Here is a 21,930-nt window from a genome sequence, read left to right as displayed (position 1 = left end):
GGTAAAACACATTTAACGAGAGAGAAGTCAAGATGGACGATGTCAAATTAGATTTAAAAACTCTAAATAACCACATCTGAGCAGAAGCGCATGTCGACCATCGTGAAAAACTACGTGTCCGGTCTGAACTGGAGCTGAAGCGGATTCCGCTGATTCATTCCGGTGTGAACTCAGCGTAAGGCTAAGCTGAACCAAACTAATACAAATTACAGTCGAGAAAAAAATAATGAAAGAACGACAAGACTGGAAACTGACAATTACCCTGAATTCTTGTGGTTTGATTTCCATTATGACACTTGGCTTTGTCCATCTTTTACACAAGGACAACACATTGTTTGCAGCTCAGCAGTGTTAGTGTGAGCAGCAGGCTGGCTGCATGTGTAATATTGTTGGCTAGAAGAAGCTGACACACTTCTCACTACAATCAGGATGAGAGAATAATTAAAAGAGGGAAAATGGACTTTTGTGTAGTAAGAGTTTATTTTCATTTGTCTGGCTTTAGAAAGTGAGGCAGGAAAACAAAAACCTGCACGTCTGTAACAACCGTTTTTATCAGACTCACTCAGGGATGACCTTTAAAATGTCAAAGGCAGAAATCCGAAGCCAAACCTGAAGCTGTTAACCAGAATCCAGCACAAAACTGAGAGTAAAGGACTCATTTCGGTCTGTAAATAGCACAGCCAGCGGTGTGTGTAAACGCATGCTCCAACCCTAGAGTTTTAAGAGCTGAAGGACGAGTGCTGCCATCTCAATCCACATTGTTTCTAAGCTTGAGAGACATAAAAAGGAAAGTATGAGGAGGTGGACAGCACACTGCTAATGTAAGTATTTTAAGAGCTTGTGAGAAGAGCTGGGGTTAAGATTGTGCTGCCAAATCCACATCTCCACTTAGCCGGGATCCAGGAGGACTGATGAGGCTTTACAACCCATCAATGTTCTGCAAGAGGATCAAGAAGGTGAGATGCACCGAGAAAAAAAAAAAAAGCCCAGCTGGCTGCAGAGATGAGTTTAGTGCTCAATGAGGAAAGGTCACTCACTGTCTCTTCTCACCTTTATACCTCCTACTTTACACATACAGTTCATTCCTGTTTCTTCCTTAGAAAAATCCTGTCTTCTCACTTTTATTTTCTTGGGTGATGAACACGTTGGTGACACAGTGAGAGAAGGGAGCCGAGAATCTTTCATGTGAGCTGGTCTTACATTTCTGCTGCAGAAACGTTCGCTTCTCTTCTAAATAATCATGTTTCAGTGAACCGACCATCATCTCAGACGCACTTGATGAACAACAAGGAAACAAAGGCACATGGTTTGTATCAGTGCTAAGATGCTTGACTGATGTTGAGAGTACTCGGCTTCTCTTTTAACCATTATCTGAGCTGGCTGTTTCTTTGGCAGCAAAGTCATGTCCTTGTCTATTCTGCCATTTTCACCCTCAACCTCACATGGAGAATAGCCATTAATCACTTCTGACAATGTACCAGAGAGCTGATGAGAAATGGACAATAGCAAGGCCAACGCTGGTGCCAGAGAGACAAGAATCTACAATTATTCAGCACAAAATAAACTCATACATCTGCAGGAGAGTCGAGCTCTCCATCAGCTCTGTTGGATCAAAATAATACCTGAAGATCTGAGAGCGCAGATCTTCACTCCATTCAAACCACCACGTCCAATAGACAGTCTGTGGCCGTATTCAGTCTAGAAACAGTTTGTTCTGGATTGAGTCCTGAACCTTGTGTTTGTCTGTATTCAGACTGGGATAACCATGTGACTAAAGATCCCTTCAATCATTGGCCAGCTGTTATGGGGGCGGGTCAAAACAAACAGAAAGATTGAGGTGCTGCAAACACTTGCCAGGATTGTTCACTTATTCAAACTCTTTATTTCGCTGGTGAGGGATTTTATTTTCATAACTGTTTTTTTCTACATTTCCATAGATGTTTTTTACACTGTTTTCAGTTCTACATGACTTTAATACCATTTTAATTGTTGCTTTTTATTTGCTTGCTGTTTGCTTGTTAACAGTTACTTTTTGCCTTTTTAATTCCTGGTTATAATCAGTAAGTGGGTTTCATATTTATATGAATCTATTGTTCACAGACCTGGAGAAAGTAACTGGGATGGGGAAGTGAACCTTAGGATCCTTTACATTGGTCAGAAGTTCGGGTGTTGGGGTGAAGACGTCCCATCAACTGTGAGAGTGTGATGGCGACACCCCCCTGTGAACCAGCAAAACCCAAGGAAAAAACGGTGTTGAGTCAGACCTTGTGGGATGGCTGCAGAGAAAACGCTCTCCGAGCCGCCTCCATCTTAGAATAAACTTTAACCTAAAGACTGAGGACGGTTCAAACAATGGCTGGATGCGGTCCAAGGTGGATTCAGAAAGAGGTGGATAACAAAAATGGTTCAAGCAGACCTTGACCCCAGAATGGACATCACAGAATGCAACATGGGCTGATGGCAGTTACTGTCCCATTCATCAAGTTTCTGTAAAACTGGTTTCAGAATAGATAATAGTTTTGTTTGCTGGTAGGCTGCACGGTGGTGCAGTGGTTAGCACCCTTTCCTTACAGCAATGGTTCAAATCCTGGCAGCATGTTCTCCTTGTGCATGGATGGATTTCTCTGGACACTGGTTTCCTCCCACAGTCCACAAACAGACTTCATTGGTTAATTAGAGACTCAAAATGGTCCCTAATTGTGACTGTAAGTATCTGTGGTGAAATCGAACTGTCCAGGGTGTACCCCACATGCACCCAACAGCAGCTGGGATAGGCTCCAGCAACCCTGGGACCCCAAAAGGGTCAAACAGATTTAGAAAATGGGTCTTGGTTTCAGTCTGACATGACCTTTGTCTCATAACTTCTTTATTTAAAACTAATCAGAAGATTTTTTCCCAAAATAACTGAGTTCAGATGTTAAGCAGTTACCAGTGTGGCGTCTTTTCTTAAAGCCTAATGATTGTTTTTTTTTTTTTTTTTTTTCACAAAGTTCATATTTAATTAAGTTGCATAAAAAATCCTCAGATTTGACCTTGACAGCTGTTTGTTTGGCCTTGGTTACATCTGTTACTGACACTGGAAGTTTAAAGAGGACGAATAAATGTTTTACAGTTTTGTTATTCAGCTCAAGTGAGAGGAAACACGCAGGTACGACTGATAAAACAAATGTTTGAACAGAGCTAATGCTGGGTCGCTGGAGTAACAAATGCTTCAGAGACAAAACTCCATCCAGAATATCTTAAACTGTGTGTTCTAAAGCGGAGTTTTATCCTTTTCAGTTTTCATTCTTCTTCCAAAGCCATCAGGCATTAACAGCTTTGACAGAATAGGTGACATTTAGTTATTTTTCCCTCTGGATTTTTTAAAAAACATCTTTGTTATCCATTGTTGACCTGAAAACGTCCTCCATGAAATAATCCCTGCTGTTTCCCATTACTCCTGTCAGAGTCGGGCGTCTCATCTGTGCTGCTGCAGAAACCAGAGGAGAGCTTTTGACAGCATTTACAGTCTCATTTCATAATCCTGCCTTCACGTCTCTCTTGATTTTAGTATTTCCACAGGTTTGCAATCACCATCCTTTAAGACTGCTGTGAGGCTCGTAAAGACGCAGCAAAAACAGGTTTAAAAACATGCCGGTTAATAATCTGTTACAGTTTTTCACAAACAATATCAAAATAAATCCAATTTTTCTCAGGTGGAGTTTCCAGCTTAAAGCAAAAATGAAACAAACTTGTAATGTAGTGGTCTGTTTTGATCTTTATTTATCCATAAAAAAATCATATTTATCCTTTAATTGATTTTAAAAGTGTTATTTTAATCTTTAAATATCACACACAAATCTTTTGTTACGGTGGTTACAGTGTTAAACCTGACGTTGATACAGATGTTCTAAAATTGTTCAGAAAAATATGAAGTTTGAACAAGTTTACAATGCCAACAAGGATACAAATCTAAAAACTTGCATTATTCTTTCTCTTGTTGCTTTGCCCCGCCCTCATAATTCCTGGCCAATGACTGAAGAGCTCTAGAGTCATGTGATTTTGCTCACAACTTTGGTTTGAAACAGAAATGTCAGTTTAAGGTCAGTCTGAGGTTCAGGACTCGATCTGGACCTGCAGACTTTTCCAGTCTGAATACACCCTCAGAAACACAATTTGGAGCTCAAGTTTCTTCCTCCTCCATCATCAGAAGAACAGGTTAAAACACCAAAACACGACTGTCGTTGTCATCGGAGTGGGCCGTTGGCGTTTGAGTGGTGCTTAAAACACATCTGTGGCCATTTCAATAAAATCTAGTTTATATTGAGGGAACAATGGGCATAATCACAAGTAAACACATTTTACTGTGTGACACAGAGAGAAGAACTGAATATTAGTGTTTGCTGTGTTTGCAGGATGTTATCCTAAAAATCGTCAATAAATGTGTAGATGTGGTCAGAAAAAAATGGATTCAATATTGTATTTCAGTCAGTGTATTAAAATGTAAGAAAGTTAACAAAAGCTAAATAAATGGAGGTTTGGACGTGAATTATTTCCACTCTTATCAGCAGTTACATTTGAATGATGCCTGTTTATTCTCCCCGAAGGCACGAAAATGTTCTGAATGACTGTTGCTCTGCAAAGCACAACCGAAACAATGAGGAACAACTCGCAGAAAAAAGTCCATATCGTGGAGCGTGCATTTGTTAAATTGAAATGCATTCTTCCATTCCACATATTGATCGTCTGCAAAAATAGGGGGAATAAATTACTCATTGGATTCAGAGTTTTGCTTCTAATGGGAATCATTCATCAGCCCCCCCCCCTCTCCTGCTGGGTCTGTGTTACACCAAACCAGCAGCTCGCGCTAACGAATTAAAAAATGATTCACTCGAGCTTCGCTCCCGGCACTTATCAATTATCACAAGCCAATATTTTCAGCTACAGTACCGTTTACTGTTCTGATAAATTCACCTTGTATCTTTCCGGATTGCATTAGATCAGGAGTGTCAAACTGAATCACAGGAGGGGCCACAATCCAAAACAAACCTTAGATCACGGGCCAAACAGGACAAATATTTATTGAACACTCTAAAACTACATTTATAAAGCTTTAAAACTGAAACTTTTTAACATAATTATGAGCTAGATATATAGCAGTACCTGTGATAATGCTAGTGAGAATGCTGGAAGATTAATTTGGCCGCTGAAGATGCTAAAATTGATAGCTAAAACTGCTGAAGCTGATGGCCAGCTATAATATTATCTAAATGCTAAGTTAGCCTAAAAAATGTAGGTTAGCCAAAAAGCATGTAGCTTTGAAAATAGCTGAAGTTGAAAATAGCCTAATAAACTGTAAAAAAAAAAGCCCAAATTAGCCAAAACAGCTAGCATGTGGATGGAGTATTAGCTAACCTCCAAAATAGACTCTATTTAGACTTAATGTTTTCTTTTAAAAAGCAGCCAAAAACACATCTTTTTAAAATAGCTTTTTCTTAATTCTGTTCTTATATTCTGTGTTTTACTTTGTGTTGTACTGTGAAGCACTTTGTTATTTTTATCTATAAACTTCAAAATAGCCTAAAAATCTTTTTTCTAAAACTTTAAAACTGTAACTTTTTAACATAATTATTTATAATAAAAAGTCAGGAATATTATTCCAGAATAAATCAACTTAAACCTTAAATAACTTTCAATATTTTACTCTACATTAAACTTATATAAAAATTATACAAGTTAGAAATGAGCTCAAGATAACATCGGATCATTAATAACAATAAAATAAAATGATCTGGAGGGCCGGATCCGGCCCCCGGGCCTTGACGTTGACACATTCAGATGGTTATAAAAGAGAGAAACCTACGAAAACATCAGATGCATTAAACTGTACAGTAAATGGAAAAAGTTTGACTTCTAAACTATATTTTATGGTTTTGTAAATTCTCCTAAATCGTTCCAGAACTTAAAATCCTGACTCAAGCTTTTAGTTCACTCCAGATTGTGCTCCAGCTCCGGTTGAACATGATGCTGAGCTCCAGGTGGAGAGATGACGGCGCTGAGTGCAGGATGAGGTGTTCCTCAGGATATGGACAGAGAACGGAACCAAAGATTCTCTGATAAGACGGGTCCCAGAGCTGGAGGAGCTTCAGCAGATGAACTGATAGTGACATAATGAGAACTCTGCCGACCTCTTTACCTTAGCCCCACTCATCGGCTTGCTATGCGTGCTATTTAATTAACATTTGAATGACTTTAAGATGGAAAATACATCCGAACATTTCCTCATGTGGAAACTTGATACGTACCTGAGATATATTTCAAACTCTAACTGCATGTTTGGTAATTAGGGTTTGCTCATGGCCCGGCGGATCGTTCTCTGAGATGGAAGGACAAACTCCCCCAAACACTGGTGAAATGACCTTTATCTCTAGAACAAATTAGATACTCCATACAGGTCCTAATCTCAGATTTGATAACACCTGGCAACCCGTTCTCCATCTGATCAGAAACAAAGACTAACAGTGTTTTTGTCCAGAACGTCTCTACTGCCCTCAAATTAATATTATTATTTTATTTATTGTTTTTTCACCATAACTATTGATATTTCATTTAACTATTTTTCTATTTTTCTAAAATGTCTCTGCCATAGGAATTTTTTATGACCACATGCAATGTCTAAAAATTGCGGAAACTCCACGGTTCTCCACAAAAGTCCCGCCCACCGCTGTTACGAGAGGAAAGCAGTTCAGAGAAGACACGCCTCCACCTGAACGCAGATTCCAGCTGAGACAACCTGAAATCCAACTGGATCAAACTTCTATCAAATATTTTTTTATTATTTCTCACATAGACAACAAGAACAATTCATGAGAAAAAAGAAAAAAAAAACAGAATTCCAGGAAAAAATGTCAAACTTCTTTTAGGAGAGAACATTTTATTATTTTGGGTCGTCTGGTGGCTGAAGCCACATCAGAAAGATCTCATCATGGAGCTGTGAGGTCTGTGATGTTCTATCAACAGAAACTCTTCATATACAGTATATGGTCCAAAGGATTCTGGGACTTTTACCTGGATTTTTTATTCAAAAACATGTTGATTATTTTGTTGACAATTTTATTCTTTTTGTTTTTATAAAATGACACCTAAAACTTTCATTCTATGTTGTAAAAACAGTTTGTTAAACATTTTTGGGGTTCCACAGCAAAATGAATCCCATTTTTCCAGATGGATAAAAGACAAAATAAAGGAAGTGTCAAGTAGGAGAGGTTGTGTTGATCACAATGATACCAAAAAAGCAGCAAAGTAGTCTTTCAAATTGAAAATACAGAGGTTAAAGGGTTACAAATAAACATTGTAAATGTACAATTCTGTGTAATTTCATATTTTGATTATTTGCAGATAACAAGTGGTTGGCAAATACTCAAAAAAAATAAATAAATAAATAATCGTGATCAATTTTCCAGTTTGCAATTAATTTGTTAATTTTTCAATCGATTCCCGGCACTCATACTTTTGCTTAAATGTTACTCCATCCTCGGGTTTTATTAGCATTTTGGCAATATTTTCAATCCCAGAGGTGCTTTGAAACTCCTCTGCTTTATCACGCCGCCGCCATATTTCCACACCTCAACCTCCTCTTCACTCCACACAATCTTATCGCCGTTCTCACTCTGGCATCTCTGCATGCTGTTTCCCGTGCATGGCCTGTAGATAAATGCTACGGTGGCTCCATTACACGATCACAATCGAGATGCTAACCTGGCTTTAACATTTGTTCTGACCCAAGTCTGTCAGGACAAACCTGATAACGAAACATGGATCCAACCCGTTTATTTCACTGCATATATTTGCTCTGAAAAAGAACGAGTTTAAATAAACTCCTTGGGGAGTAAAAATCAAATGTCTTGTTTGAGGCCAAATGATTTCTGGTTCGTATCTTATAATTTTGCTTATTCCAATAATCTAGTCTATCAGATTTATTTAATTTTTGGCATAATTCTATTAACACTTAAGTTCATAGGTGCATTTATTTAGATTAAAACATGTTTTCTTGAACATCGCTGCCGTTTGTGTTTAGTCATTATGATAATAAATGATAATTCAGGTTTTTCTAAGTGTTCTCCACATTTATAAATGATTAGAATAAATCAACATGTGAATGACTGTGACTAACAACACGTCTTTGAACTCTTGATGAATCGGGGTTAAAATTGATTTAATTTGCATTTGAGATCATACATGTATAAAAACACAGTGAATGCCAGAGAGGCTGGATTTACAGGTGAATTTCTGCTGCTAAGCTGCTTATTCTCTGCCTCGATTTAGAATACCTGTCAGTTTAAGAAAAACACGCAGCTGTGACAATGTGAGGTAATAAAACCATTTAATGGACTCATTTTGTGATATTTATTCCCCCTTACATAATCCTATAGTGCTTATTTGAACTTTTTTCATCCATTCTCTCCACAGGGAAACCCTTTCAGGACAAAGACAGTTTGACAGCGGTTGTTCTCCTAATCTCCTGGAGATTGTTTATTTTAGGAACAGTTAAAATCCAAAATATCTCAAAGCTTTCTTCTAAGCTAAGACATAACACAAGAAAATGACTAATCCCATCATCTTCTGTCTGAGCATTCTACACTCTGGGTTTGAGGAGTTGAGAAGTAAACTCCCCAAAAAGACTTAATGATAAATCCTACATGTGTTTTCATTGTTTTTTTTACCTGTAAAATATATTAGAATTTGAAAGAAAATGAAAATAATCCACAAGCATTTAACATCAGAATGAAAGAACAGTCTGTTGGTTTGAACCCGGTCTGCTAAGTTTGGTCCAGATCCAGTCCTGAACCTCGTGTTTGGTCTGTATTCAGACTGCTGTCAAGGGAACTTTTCAAAATAAAGTTTGTAAACAAAAACATGTGACTAAAGATTTCTTCATTCATTTTCCAGGAATTATGTTCAATGAGGGAAAGAATAATTAAATCCGTGCTTTGCAATCCTTGTTGGGATAGTTCATTAGGTCTGCCACGTTTAGTCGATTAATCATGACTAAGTCGACTATTAAAATCACCAACGACTATTTTAACAGTTGACGTTTGGTTATTGTTTTTTTCCTCTTGATTTTATCTCAAAACTACACGTGTGTCAAAGACAATGGCAGACAAGCATCCGGTCAGTAGTGATGTCACAGGGAGTTCTAGTAAGACTCAGATAACATAACAACACCCAACGGAGCTTGAAAGTGAGGGAAACGTTGAAAAAAATCTGCAGCACTATGATGATGAATGAACACCTGAAGAGCTGAATGAGGATGATCACGCTGAAGAGGGATCATCGTCTAGGTAAGCTAAGCTAACGCTAGCGCAAACTCATTACTACTTATTCATATTGATAGCTGTAAATGTTAACATTGGTGATGATGATTTTATGTAGGGGTAGAGCGGATCACGGATGATCTGTAGTCCACATGGATCACTAGCACACACGTGTACTGCATTGTTTTAATGACACTGCATTCTTTCAGCCACATTTCCGTGCATTGTCGTGGTGTTAAAGTATTGTTTTTAACAGAATTCTAGAAAGTTTTTAGGATGACGTCACAGGTAACGAGACACAGAAAGCTTGTAAGAAGAGTTTACAGCAACTTTTAAAATAAACGTTCTAACAAATAAACAGTTGCACCTTTTTTCTGTCTGATAAAAAGACAATGGTTGCTGTGCATTTGTCTGCAGCTCATCGGTTTCCTTATTCCTACTGTCTTTACATTACAGCTGCGGTGGGCGTTTTGGGTCAGCTGTTCCACTCCGAGATCAGACTGTATTCAGACAGAGGAATCTTAGAGCACATCGGAGCTCAATCCAATGGGAAAAAACCTCCTCCAAAGTGTTACCAGTGCATTTCTTTAACTAGATTGCTATTTTCTTTCTTCTTTAACATTGTTTGCAAAAGTGTGTCTCAAATAACCTCACATCTTTTGTAAAAGTTAGTAAATAACTCTTACTTTCAAACTAGGGGTGTAACGATTCATCAGTGAATCGATGTTTATTCCTGTGATCTAACCAGATCGATCGGTCGATCTTTGCCATTTTAAATGATTTCAAAGTGAGATAAATCGATAATCGATCTTTGAAAACATCAGCATTACAGTCTAAGACATGTGACATATTTTGTATATAGATAATTTGTAGAAAAGTGCTGAATTTAAAAGTATTTCTTTGTCCTTTTTCTCATGTAACTGGGAATGTGTTTCTGAACCTGATGACCTTTCCCGCTGAGAGAATTGGGTTTCTCCTTGGTAGATGCTGACAAAGCTTTAGCGTAACTGTGACCCTAACAGGGATGAATCTGTTAAAGAAACATGGATGGATGAGTGTAAAATGTGTGTACTGGTGAGCTCTAGTTAGTTAATTCAGTTTGTAATGTAAACACTGATGTGGAACTTTTTTGTATATTTCATTTAATTTAGAGCATTGATGGTCAACAATAGTTATGTGCATGTTTTATCATAACTAAAAATGTGCATATACAAGAAACTACATTTGATCAGGTTAAAAATAAATGTTCAAGCCAAATCTGCAAACCAGAAAGTGTTACTCACTCTGAGCGTGTTGACACGAAGTGGCAGTCCTGTGATTTCCACCTGTGCGATGTCATCTGCATGTGCACTGACCCCGTGAACGAACAGGACGGGCTGACTGTCCACCACGTCCCGCTGGGGCGCCAAATTTAGATCCGCGTCCACATAGAAGCTGGGATCTGACACATCAAACGTGGCGTTCTCGTTCCCCGCGCAGTCATCAAACTCCACTGGAGGAAACACAAAGAACAGGTAGATGTTTTGACATTGCTCGGAACAAAAAAATAGATCAGGAATAACAACAATGTCAAGCAAAACAGGCCCCTTGACAGTCACTGAGGTTCCCGCTGTGATGTTAAGAAAAGAAGTTGAGGGCCTGTCAAACAATCCATAACAGCGAGCATCTTTCAGGTACAAACAAACACCCGGAGGAAATACATCTAACCCGCACCAAGAGCTGACGGAAAGAGTTAGTGATGCTCCAAAAGGGAACCGTCACTTTTTACGGCTGATCCTCTGCTGATGACCTGCTGGAGTTGTTTATGCAGTAGAGGATGCAGGGACACGAGCTGAGGGCGGAGAGTGTCACCTCGGTGCTCCATGCATTAGAGGCAAGCTGGTGTGGTCTGGCAGACGGAGACGAAGCCAAAGATCCAACCAGGAATTATAAACCCCACCTCATGTTCAGCAACACGATCCCACTTCCTCCACATCCTGACGTCCTCCCTCACCTCCACTTTTCCTCACCTGGTGACCCCAAACATGGCGGATCAGGAAAAGTTCACAAAGTGAGTCTGCATGAGAACTGGCTGTTAATTCTAGTTGCAGAGAAATGAAAATAGAGCAAAAGGAAGGAAAAACATGATTCCACATGAGATGTTTCCTTCTTCATAAGCTCAACTAGACTCTTAGCTCTTCATAAATTCGGGTAAAAACCTTTAAAAAAACTTAAAAAAAAAAAAAAAAACTGTAACAAGATGTTGGGTCTTAAGCCTTAGTCACAACTAGTGGAGGGCGAAAAAAATTTTTAGATGCATTGATTAAGATCCATGAATGATTCTGAATTGTTTTTTGAATTTTAAATAATTGAAGAAATGATATGATTTAAAGTAAAACTAACAAACAGAACTAAAGGCAAAGAATTTTTCAACGACTTCTGAAGAGGACACAAACATTCCAGATCTCCTCACCCGAGTCGCTTTAAAGTGCTTACCATGATTTTCTTAAACCAGGAGTGTCAAACTCAATCGTACAGGGGTCAAAATCCAAAACTCACTTTAGGTCACGGATATACATTTATTGAACACTCTAAACTACATTTTTTTAACTTTAAAACTGTAACTTTTTAATGCAATTATGAACTAGATATACAGCATTACCTGAAATAATGCTAGTGTGAATGCTGGAAGTTGAATTTGGCTGCTGAAGATGTTAGTGCTGATAAAAGCTGAAATTGACGGCAAAAAACGGTGAACCTGACAGCCGGCTAAAATATTAGTTAAATGCCAAATTAGCTTAAAAAACCTTGGGTAAGCCAAAACAGCTAGCATGTAGCTGAAAGAAGTAGCTAAACTTTAAAATGGATGAAAAAACTGAATAAAAGCATAAATTAGCAAAAAAGCTAGCATGTAGCGGAAAGAAGTACCTAAACTTCAAAATAGCCCCCTTTTTTTTAAATAGCCTAAATTAGCCAAAATAGCTAGCACGTAGCTGAACTCGAATTTATTAAAGAGAGGACACAACTAAGATATCCGGTATTCTGCATCTAAAATTAGAGTTTTTTGCTGATCACTGCTAGCTCAGTGGAGAAACTGAGTGTTGGTTTTAGACTGGAGCCATCAGAGCAAATTCTTCCTGAAAGGGGCTGTCTCACTCTGTGACATCATCATGTGAGTATGGGAGGGGCTGCTGCAGACTGTGCAGGTTCTTAGAGCATTACTCAGAAATGCGTGAACAGATAAAATTCTTTATAGTGAGAAATGAACATTAAAATACACTTAAAAGATCAGATTTTGTTTTCATGGTAGGGTCCCTTTGAAGCATTTTGGCTTCATAGTGTTGAGGGTCAATTTGATAAAAGTCATGCAGTGATAAAGTTATGTTACAGCAAAATTAAATATGTAGGGAACAAAACAATTTCCTGAAAACACAATGTGAGACTAGCTAGACAATATTTATTTAGTTTGACGTGAGTTAAAGAGCGTTTTATTAAAGCTGGTCACATGGTCTAACTGCGGTTACTAAAGTGAGATACTTCCTTTTTACAACAGGAAAGTTTAAAACACTAAAATATGCAAACACAGTCATCCATGACAACTGCAGCTAGATCCCAGCAACAGCCTAACTAAATATAAATATCAGCCAGATGTGTGTAAAAACACTGAAGGACAAAAACTTTCAGCTAATGGGGAAAAAATGCACTAAAAGTTGTTTTTGTCTCATTCATGTGAAAACGATTTTTCCAAAATGACTAAAAGTGCAGTTTGTTTACACCCCAGCATGGACTCCTCCACAAATAACAATTTCAGACCAACGCCAATCATCCTTTCAGAAATAAAATTATTACAAAAAAAAAATAGTTTTCGTTTTCCGGTCAGGCTTCAGTCAAAACGCCACATTTGTTAGGAAAACAACATTTTTACAAACACAGGAAAACCATCAGTTTGGGGAACTGCTTGATCTAAGAGAAACCTCTGATGCCATGAACCAGAAAATCCTCCTCGCCACGCTGGGAAGGGGGGCGGGATCATCAGATACCGTCCACAGTTGGGTCTTATGTTGTTTCCATGGCGATCCTGCATCCAAGAGGGTGGCCATGTAATGCATAGTTCCTGAGGATTCGATTCTTGGATTTCTGCTTTTAAATTTCACTCTCTGTGTCTGTCAGATCATGCCGACTATTATTGTTCATGCGGACGGAAATCAACTTTACAATCTACTCAAGTCTTCTGTTGTTGTTGCTGCTGCAGAGAGCAGAAGTCAAACTTCCTTCAGTTGAAGACAAAAAAATGATTTTTTGTTTTGTTTTTGGAAACCAGATGGAAGAATTGGAAGGTTCTGAAGAATAGTATAAAACTAGCATCAGGTTATAGAAATGCTGAGCGCCAATGAGCTTCAATGTTTACATCAAGGTTAATAAACACAGAGTATGGGACTGGGTTTTACCAATTGTTGCAGATATTTCATTTGAAAGTATTCCTTGTTTCTCCTTTGTTTGGTGGTTTTATGATGAAAATGACCCTTTTGTCTAATAGTGTTCTGCTCACTGATGCATATAAACCAGTTATTTATGAGCAGATTTTCCACAAACCTTCTCCTCTCAAACATAATGCAACAATGAATAATAGAAATGATATATAATGCTACATTTTTGTTTCAGAAATGCTGATGTAGAAATGCAAGTCTCACCGCATTTGGATTTCTAAAGTGACAGTTGTGTTCTGCAGACGGCTCAGCACACAGCAGGGACGACTGCTTGAGCAGTACAGCAGCTTACGGCTGAAATTAGCATGCATCTTCAGCAGAAAGGGCTGCAGTCTTCAGCGGCTGCTTTAAGAGAATTAAATCAACTCCACAAAAACCTTTTCTGTAGATCATCTTTTGTGTTTCTCCAACAAAATTCAACACGCTCTGGCTCCCAAATTGCCTCATATTGACATTTGGTGAAGGACCCTTCCACTTGGCGGCTGGTTGGCTCAGTGGGTCGGTATAGGGCCTGAGAAGCGTGGGTTCAATCCCCATGGCGTGCATTGAGCTTAATCCAGTGCGTGTCCTTAGGCAAGACCCTTGATGGTGCTGCCTAACAGATCTCCGCTCTGCCTTACAAATACAAGGTTGTGTCAGGAAGGGCATCCAGCATAAAAACTCTCTGCCAGATCACCGGTGCGATGTAGTGAAAGCTGTTTCTCTGTGGCGACCCCTACAGGGATAAGCTAAAAGGTGAACAACAGCAGTTAAGGACCCCTACCCGTCGTGTTTTCATTAAATCACTGTCCCCAACCTCCAGATCCCGAACCGGAACCGGTCCAGTACCGCCACGTGGAGCGCACTGGTACCCAAACCCAGTGAAGGTACCCTAACCCGGCACTAGACGTGGTACCGGACCCAAACCGGTACCAGATGCGATATCACTGTACAGGTACTGGACGTGTCCAAAGGACTAGGATACAGATTGGTCCTCAGGACATGTCCAGTACCCTAACACAGTAGCAGTACTGGTTCACATCTAGTACAGCATCCAGTACCGGAACTGGGTACCGGATCCCGAGGACTAGTGCAGGTCCTAATCCTTGTACTGGACGCATCTCAAGGACTAGGACACAGACTGGTCCTCTGGAAGTGTCCAGTGCCAGTTTCCTAACCCAGTACCAGTACTGGTACACATCCAGTACAGCATCCAGTGGCACAACTGGGTACCTGATCCCGAGGACCAGTCCAGGTCCTAGTCCTTTTACTGGATGCGTCCCAAGGACTAGGACACAGACTGGTCCTTGGGGCACGTCCAGTACCAGGACTAGGACACAAAGTTATCCTCGGGACATGACCAGTACCCTAACACAGTACCAGTACAGGTTCACGTCTAATAGCACATGCAGTATCAGTACTGGGTACTGGATCCCGAAGACCAATCTATGTCCTAGTCCTTGGGATACATCCAGTACCGGCACCCTAACCCAGTACCGGTTTACGTCCAGTACCACATCCAGTACCAGTACTGGGTACCACATCCCAAGGACCAGTCCAGGTCCTGGTCCTCGGAACGCGTCCCTAACCTAGTACCGGTACAGGTTCGTGTCCAGTGCCGCATCCCAAAAATTGCTGACCCTTAATTTTATAAACAACTAGCACCTCAAAAAACATCAAATTGCGGACACCAAAAATGTCAAAAACTGATGCAGGGGGGGCCTTAGCCAAACGTCAATACGTGACAACTTGGGGATGAGAATGTGTTGCAAAATGACCATGAAGATTGTAGAATCTGATGCATCTGTCTGTGACTCATCAGTTTAAAGAAAGCTAATTTCCATCTCACCAGTTCAAAGTCAAACCGTGAACGTCCACCACCAGTTTTTCCTGATAATTAAAAATCTGCTGACTGGTGTTTCTCAAAGCTCTCATTTGACACACTTAACCTTTGTGACTGTTTAGCTTTAATCTCTTTCCCTGCAGAAGGTTTGAAGTCTTTGAAGAGTCATTTCCTGCCGTATGATTGATGAGTGGAAGAGAAAGAGCGGAAAAAAATAAGACAATGAATGGAGAGAGCAGAACAACAGAAAATAGCAGGAATGAAAAGCTGCAACGGACAACGGAGGAGAGCTACAAAGTCAACAACCTCCTCTCCAGGGAAACAACTCATCTTACAGCTCAACTCTCACTTCTAAGTCAAAGCATGAAAGATGTGTTCATTTCCATTCCCATTACAAGGCTCAGATTTATTTCAATAACATGGACCGGCTCTTTAGAGTCTGCAAATTGCAGCGGCAGTGTCAGTGGCGTTTCAAAGGCAGCCAGAGAGTGTTTGATGGTATTCTAATGTTGTCAGGTTTGGGGGGATTTTAGAGGAGAGCATGTTGAGCTGATGGCTTTGAAGTCAGACAACAATGACAGAATACAACTTAGCCCACTCAGCATCAGCACCACCACACCCCCACTCCTTTCTGGCTCGGGATTGAGAGAGCGGAGCACAACACGGATGAGGGTCATTAAAACCTCTAACTGGTGATTCCAAATGAAAAGCAGGGTTTGGAGAGGCTCTTTAACTTCCTCTGTGAGTTTGACTTTCAAGTTCCATGTAGGCCAAAATTCCCCACTGAGCCTATGAATGGCGGCACTGGTTTTCAGGGATTTTATAATGAAACTGAATGTGTCCATGACAACTTTTCAAAAAAGCAGATTCATTTAAAACTCTTGCAGGATGACTGATGACAGACTTAATGCTTGAAAGCACAGAAGACCATTGAAACTGGTGTTTTTGGCATGTTCTTGAGGCATTGTTCTGATGATGGACTTACAGAGAAAACTAAGATTAAAACTGCATTTCTGAGTATTTCTTTATTCAAATTATTGTGATGGACTGGCCACAAACTATCTGCTCCATTCTGATGTATTCCCTTGTAGCCAAATAGATCCATGAACGTCTTTGTTTTCATCGTCTGAACTGGAATCTGGATCTAAACTGAACGGCTGGATAACGAAGATAGTGCTCACCATTTTTGTTCCACTTGTAATGTTAGATTAGGGGGGCTGTAAGGTATAAAGGGAGAGTGTGTAAACAGAGAGCTCTCAGTAATGGGGAGGGGAAGGGGGAACTGGGTGCTCCATGCTGTTGGCCCCGCCCACAACTCAACCTTTTTATCATGTAACCATCGTTTGTAATGTTCAATGCTCAATTGGTCTCTAAGCAGTGATATGGTTTTAGTTAGATTTGATTGTAGATTTTTATCATGTACTGAGTAGTCAGTGGAAATGTTTAATGTGCTAGTGGGTATTTGAATGAATATTTACACGAGATAAAATTGATCCAAGCTTAATAGATCAATAATCGTTCCATAAAACTAGAGATCGATCTAACCCATAAAGCTAAAGTTTGCTAGCTTGATGCTAACATATAATGGGATTTCCCATTGGATGGCTAATGCTAATGCTAACGCTCGGTCGATCTAAACATACTTTTATGACTAAATGAATTTTTCAAACTCTTACAGGAAATATTTTTAAAGTAAATATTTGTGTTCTAAAACACAGTTTTTTGTTTATACTTTCTTCTTCTGAAATAAGGTGTAATGCTGTAGCACGATCGCCACCTAGTGGACAAACTAAAACTCCCTCCAGGAGAGGGAGAACAATTGTTGGAGCTTCTTTGAGAATCCATGTAACACTGTATGATAATAGCAATGTCATTAGTTCAGTAATACATTTTACAGTATGTGAACTGGATCAGATTAATATAGATATATTCAAATCATAGAGGAGATTTTTAATGCATTTCTAAACAAATGTGTCCAAATATGTAACCCGTGTAAACTCTGAATCAATCCGATCCGATCCGATCTGATCCAGGCTCAGGTGAATTGAACTGAATCCGGACATTTTTGATAAAACTCAGTCCTACTCTTTACATTTACATTGTGTTTATTTCTGTTCAGGACAGACAGAAACTAGCTTTGGCTATGAGCTGGTATAAAGCATCTTTAACATTTTTGCACATTGTCCCTGACAAATAAACTCAACAACAAAAAAAGAATTTTGAATGAATTCCTGCTGTTCTGCAGAAACTATGTTCTGGAAAATGAGACAGTTGTTACGGTTGTGGCCGTATTTGGTTTTGGTTTTTCTTTGTTTTGTGTTTTTGTTACACCATTTTTCTTAATTTGACTTTCATGTTATGCTCCTCGATCTCCTAGACAAAATGGGGCGTAACATAAATCGGGGGCTTGTCCAGGATCCATAATTCATCAGGATCCGTTTATTTTGTATTTATGGGGTCCAATTGTTTAATTTTGTTTGTACTTGGAGACAAAGCTTGGCTATCAGTTGTTCTTTGTGGTTCATTTCTAATATAACATTTGAAGTCTGTGACTTGTTACCTGTTGGGACCAGAAGGACATGGCAAGGAGAAGATTGACTGATAATGGTGGTCTACAGCCAAAAAAAAAGGAAAACTGCATTTAAAAATATCTGCAAAACTAAAACGTTAACAGTGAAGTGTTACATCTACTGCACTTGTATTACCAAAAACAAAGGGACTGTTACTTTATTTTCTTTTTTTCCAGCCCGATCCAGGAAGTCAACAGCCAATAAAAAAATGCTTCATGAAAATCAGCAGGAGGCCTGGACTTGGACAGGCCTGCTTTCATGCTTTTGTTGCATTAATTTCAAATGAGTTGAACTCTAAGAACTAAACACCTGTTGCATTTACATGGGAGTTTCTGCTGCAGTCGGACTTCTGAAAACTCTCAAAATGATGACTAAGTGAGATCATGAGTGAGGAAACGCTGGCATCTCTTCCTTGAAGCACCTGAACGCTGCTAAGACACTTTCCTCTGCTGACACCGTTGCCGCTTCCCCGTCATGAGGAAGTTGAAATCTCTATTTGGTTTCCAACAGCACCAGTCAAACTTCACCTTCCATTCTTGATGTGTGTAAACACTCCTTTACCATCAAGTTTCTGCCTCTAGAGTCGGTAGCAGCTTTACTCCATGCAGAGCTCGCGAGCTGCACACAGTCTGCCATCCTCTCAGTACTGATCCGCTTGGCAGCTTATGATTATCTTTGATGCAACAACGGTAGAAGTGTCATGGCTGCATAAGAGCACAAACGGGGAGAAAGGTGGAAGAGTATGCATGAGAGAGCAGCAGCTCTGTGACTGCGAGGAGCCGAAAGAAAAATTAACAAGAAGCCGTGGAGCAGCGGAGTGCAGATTGTAAGCTGCAGAAATAAACACTGAGAAAAAAATGTTGAATATTTCTCCTTCTCTGCACTGGAATTGGGGTTAGAACACAAACCTGCAGTGTGAGCGTTTTCCTGTGACTTTCACTCATGCTACACACATTTACACCGACAAACATTTTACAATTTCACTAAATGGTTTCAAAAATCTAGCAGCATTTTTTGGAGGATCAGAGTCACTGCAGGAGATAATGCTGCCAATTGGAATCTCATCATGAATAAAATCATAAAAGCCAAAGTTTAACTCAGATCTGAGTAAAACAGAACATCGTCTTGTTTTTGTAAAGTGAAGGAAACTGAAAAACTCTAATAATGAGATGTGATTGCTTAAAATTAAAGCTACCAAAAGCTCAATACAGCTGCATAACTATGATATAAACTATTCTAATGCTACAAAACACGTTTCGCTCTGAATATTTGTGCCGTCTGCCCCTGTTTTGTTAAATTTGCTGCTCCACACTTGTCCAAAAGTGTGTTCATAAACCTGCTGATCAATTTATGTGTGGGAGGAGCTACCATCCAAAGTTTTTATCTTCATCATAACATCATAGAATACAAAGATGATTAAAGATCTGATCCTCAGTAATCACGTCTCCACGTCTGGGTTCATGAGATCATTCAAAGACTCTCCCAGTACCGCGAGGTTCACCGTCTGCTGCAGGAGCTGAGTCTGGATGATGGATACTTTCAGCGGTACTTCTGTCTTTAACCAGTTTGATAACTTAGTGTGAAATCAGAAATCCTTTTATTGTCATTGTTGTGTAACGGGTTCAGTATGGTCGCTGATGTAAGATGAGACTCTTAAATCTGACCACTGTGTATTTAAAACAGAAAACAACATGACAGTGGGCAGCACGAGTGAAACTCCCAGCACAGACTGATCACTCCAACTGAGGAGGGAGGGGCCTCATGGTGAGGGGAGGGTGTGTCACACTAAAAACCTTCCCTGCACAACAAGTAACAAGGTGGAACTCATTAGAAGATTGATAAAATATATATATATATATTTATATTGTATGTTAACTCAAAATAAAAATAATCCAAAAATAAAATCCTCTCTAAAGTTTTAAAAATGCTCATACAAAAAAACCTTACTGCAGTTGCACAAGAAAATTGTGACACAACGAAAATATTGGAATTCTCCAGCTGTATCAAGAATTAATCAAATACAATAACAAAGGATATATAATAAAACACTTAAAAAAAATAAAATCAGACGACCTTGAGCACTGTGTCAATACAAATAAGAAAAAACGTGTTCAAGAGAAGAATCCGAATTCGACAATCATTTTTAGACTTCAGCTGCTGATTACATAATCCACACATCACTGCCCAAAACTGAGCTTCTGATTGGCTGACACAGTGGACAGTTTCACCAAAGTTTAGATGTTCAGACTCCGGAATATTCTGGCATGCATCAGAATTATTGCTAAATGCTACTTAAAACGTTCTCCTGCTCGAGAACTGCCCGTCACTCAAACTGCACCGCCGGACATTGAAAATGGACGCCCCTCCCCACAAATCCCCTTTGGTATTAACCTAGTGTGAATGTACATAATCTGACCTCCATGGAGCATCTGAAAAGCAGAGGTCCAAGAATCAAACCCTGAGGCACTCCACATGTCATTTGTCATTTGAGCATAAGCCCTACCTTTAGGATAGATCTGACTCAACTGTGGACTGTGACTGACTGTCTCACCAATCTATCCGACGCGCCAAACAGTACTTGGTTTTCCACAGTATCAAAGGCTGCTAACGTCAGTCAGCGCTAACAGGAATGTTTTGGGAGTTTTGGCAAAAAGTTTCATTATTTTAATAAAAAAATATGTGTACTTTATAAAAAGTCAAAAACTTTGAGACAAAACTGAATTCAAACGTTCCACATGACGTTGAAGCGAGGTGCTGTGGAACATTGACATTCACCTTTATTTTTAGAGAGCATTTACATCGGTTCTAGTCTTTTCAGTGAGAACAAAAATTGAATTTCTTTTCTCCGAGCTGTCAGGACCTTAAGTTTTGCTTTGAGGTGTTTTGAAGACTATTTTCTGTCTTGTAACAAAATGTCAAGTCTCCGTGATGGGAGCGATGCGAATCAGAGGAGTAATTCTGAAGGTAGCAGCGCGGGTGTGCTGCAGCTGATAGCTGCCGTGTCTAACCAGGCAGACAATGCTCAGCCTCAGAAAAATGAAGAAAAAAGGCGACGGCTCAGGAGAACACCGTTCTCAAATAATCACCTGACATTAGAGAGAGCTGCTTTGGAGAATGTATTTACACCCTGAATTGAATTCCACCCCAGAGTTTCCTGTGGCGGAGCATTGTGTACGAGCCATTACTGGGATTCAATAGTAACAAGGCCGGGGCTCATCTCACCGGGCAACAATTTGACAGACTTTCCCCTCCGCAGCCGTCCCGGTGGCACGGCCTTTCATCTCGCCTTTGGCAAATGATTTAACCCCACTATCTGTACTACCGATGTTCACGAGGTTCTCAAACGTCAGGTGGCAGAACGCTGCTCATCAGGAGAGGCGGGAAAACTTATGGTAATGATGTTTTGATGTGAGCTGCTGTCCAGTGCTGTGTGGCGCAGAGCGAATCCGATGAAAGCAGCTACTTTCTGATCTGAAGTAGAATCAAAGGCGTCTCGTCTACAGTGTTTAAATGTTGCATTTTTTTATCTCTCCCTCTCGCTATCTTCACCATCAAATTCCTCTGTTGTCTTGAGCTATGAGGACCAAATTTATTTATTTGTTTTTTCTTTTCAGTTTGTGGCTAAATTTGGAAAGTGAAAGTCTGAAGTTTCGGAGCTCTAATATGCGTGTCCTTCACTGGAATTCATTACAAAAGCGTCCTTTGCTCTTTGCAAAATCTGGAACCATTTTCACTCGTCCTTAACACTAGAATTCCTAAGCCTGCGCAAATTTGCGCAG

At 39.7% G+C, this 21,930-nt stretch overlaps 1 protein-coding gene across 1 annotated transcript in view; it reads right to left on the bottom strand.

Annotated features, from left to right (window-relative positions):
- cdh13 (cadherin 13, H-cadherin (heart)) overlaps positions 1–21,930 on the bottom strand; it is a 431,031-nt gene that overhangs the window by 262,307 nt on the left and 146,794 nt on the right. The window contains exon 3 of the mRNA XM_024281692.2: positions 10,577–10,785. Coding sequence (XP_024137460.1) covers positions 10,577–10,785 — 209 coding nt within the window. The remainder of the gene's footprint in view (positions 1–10,576; positions 10,786–21,930) is intronic.

This window comes from Oryzias melastigma, linkage group LG6, assembly GCF_002922805.2.
Source record: "Oryzias melastigma strain HK-1 linkage group LG6, ASM292280v2, whole genome shotgun sequence".
NCBI classification, from domain to species: Eukaryota; Metazoa; Chordata; class Actinopteri; order Beloniformes; family Adrianichthyidae; genus Oryzias; species Oryzias melastigma.
Note: the sequence above shows the minus strand (reverse complement) of the source record. Positions and strands in the feature narration are given on the sequence as shown.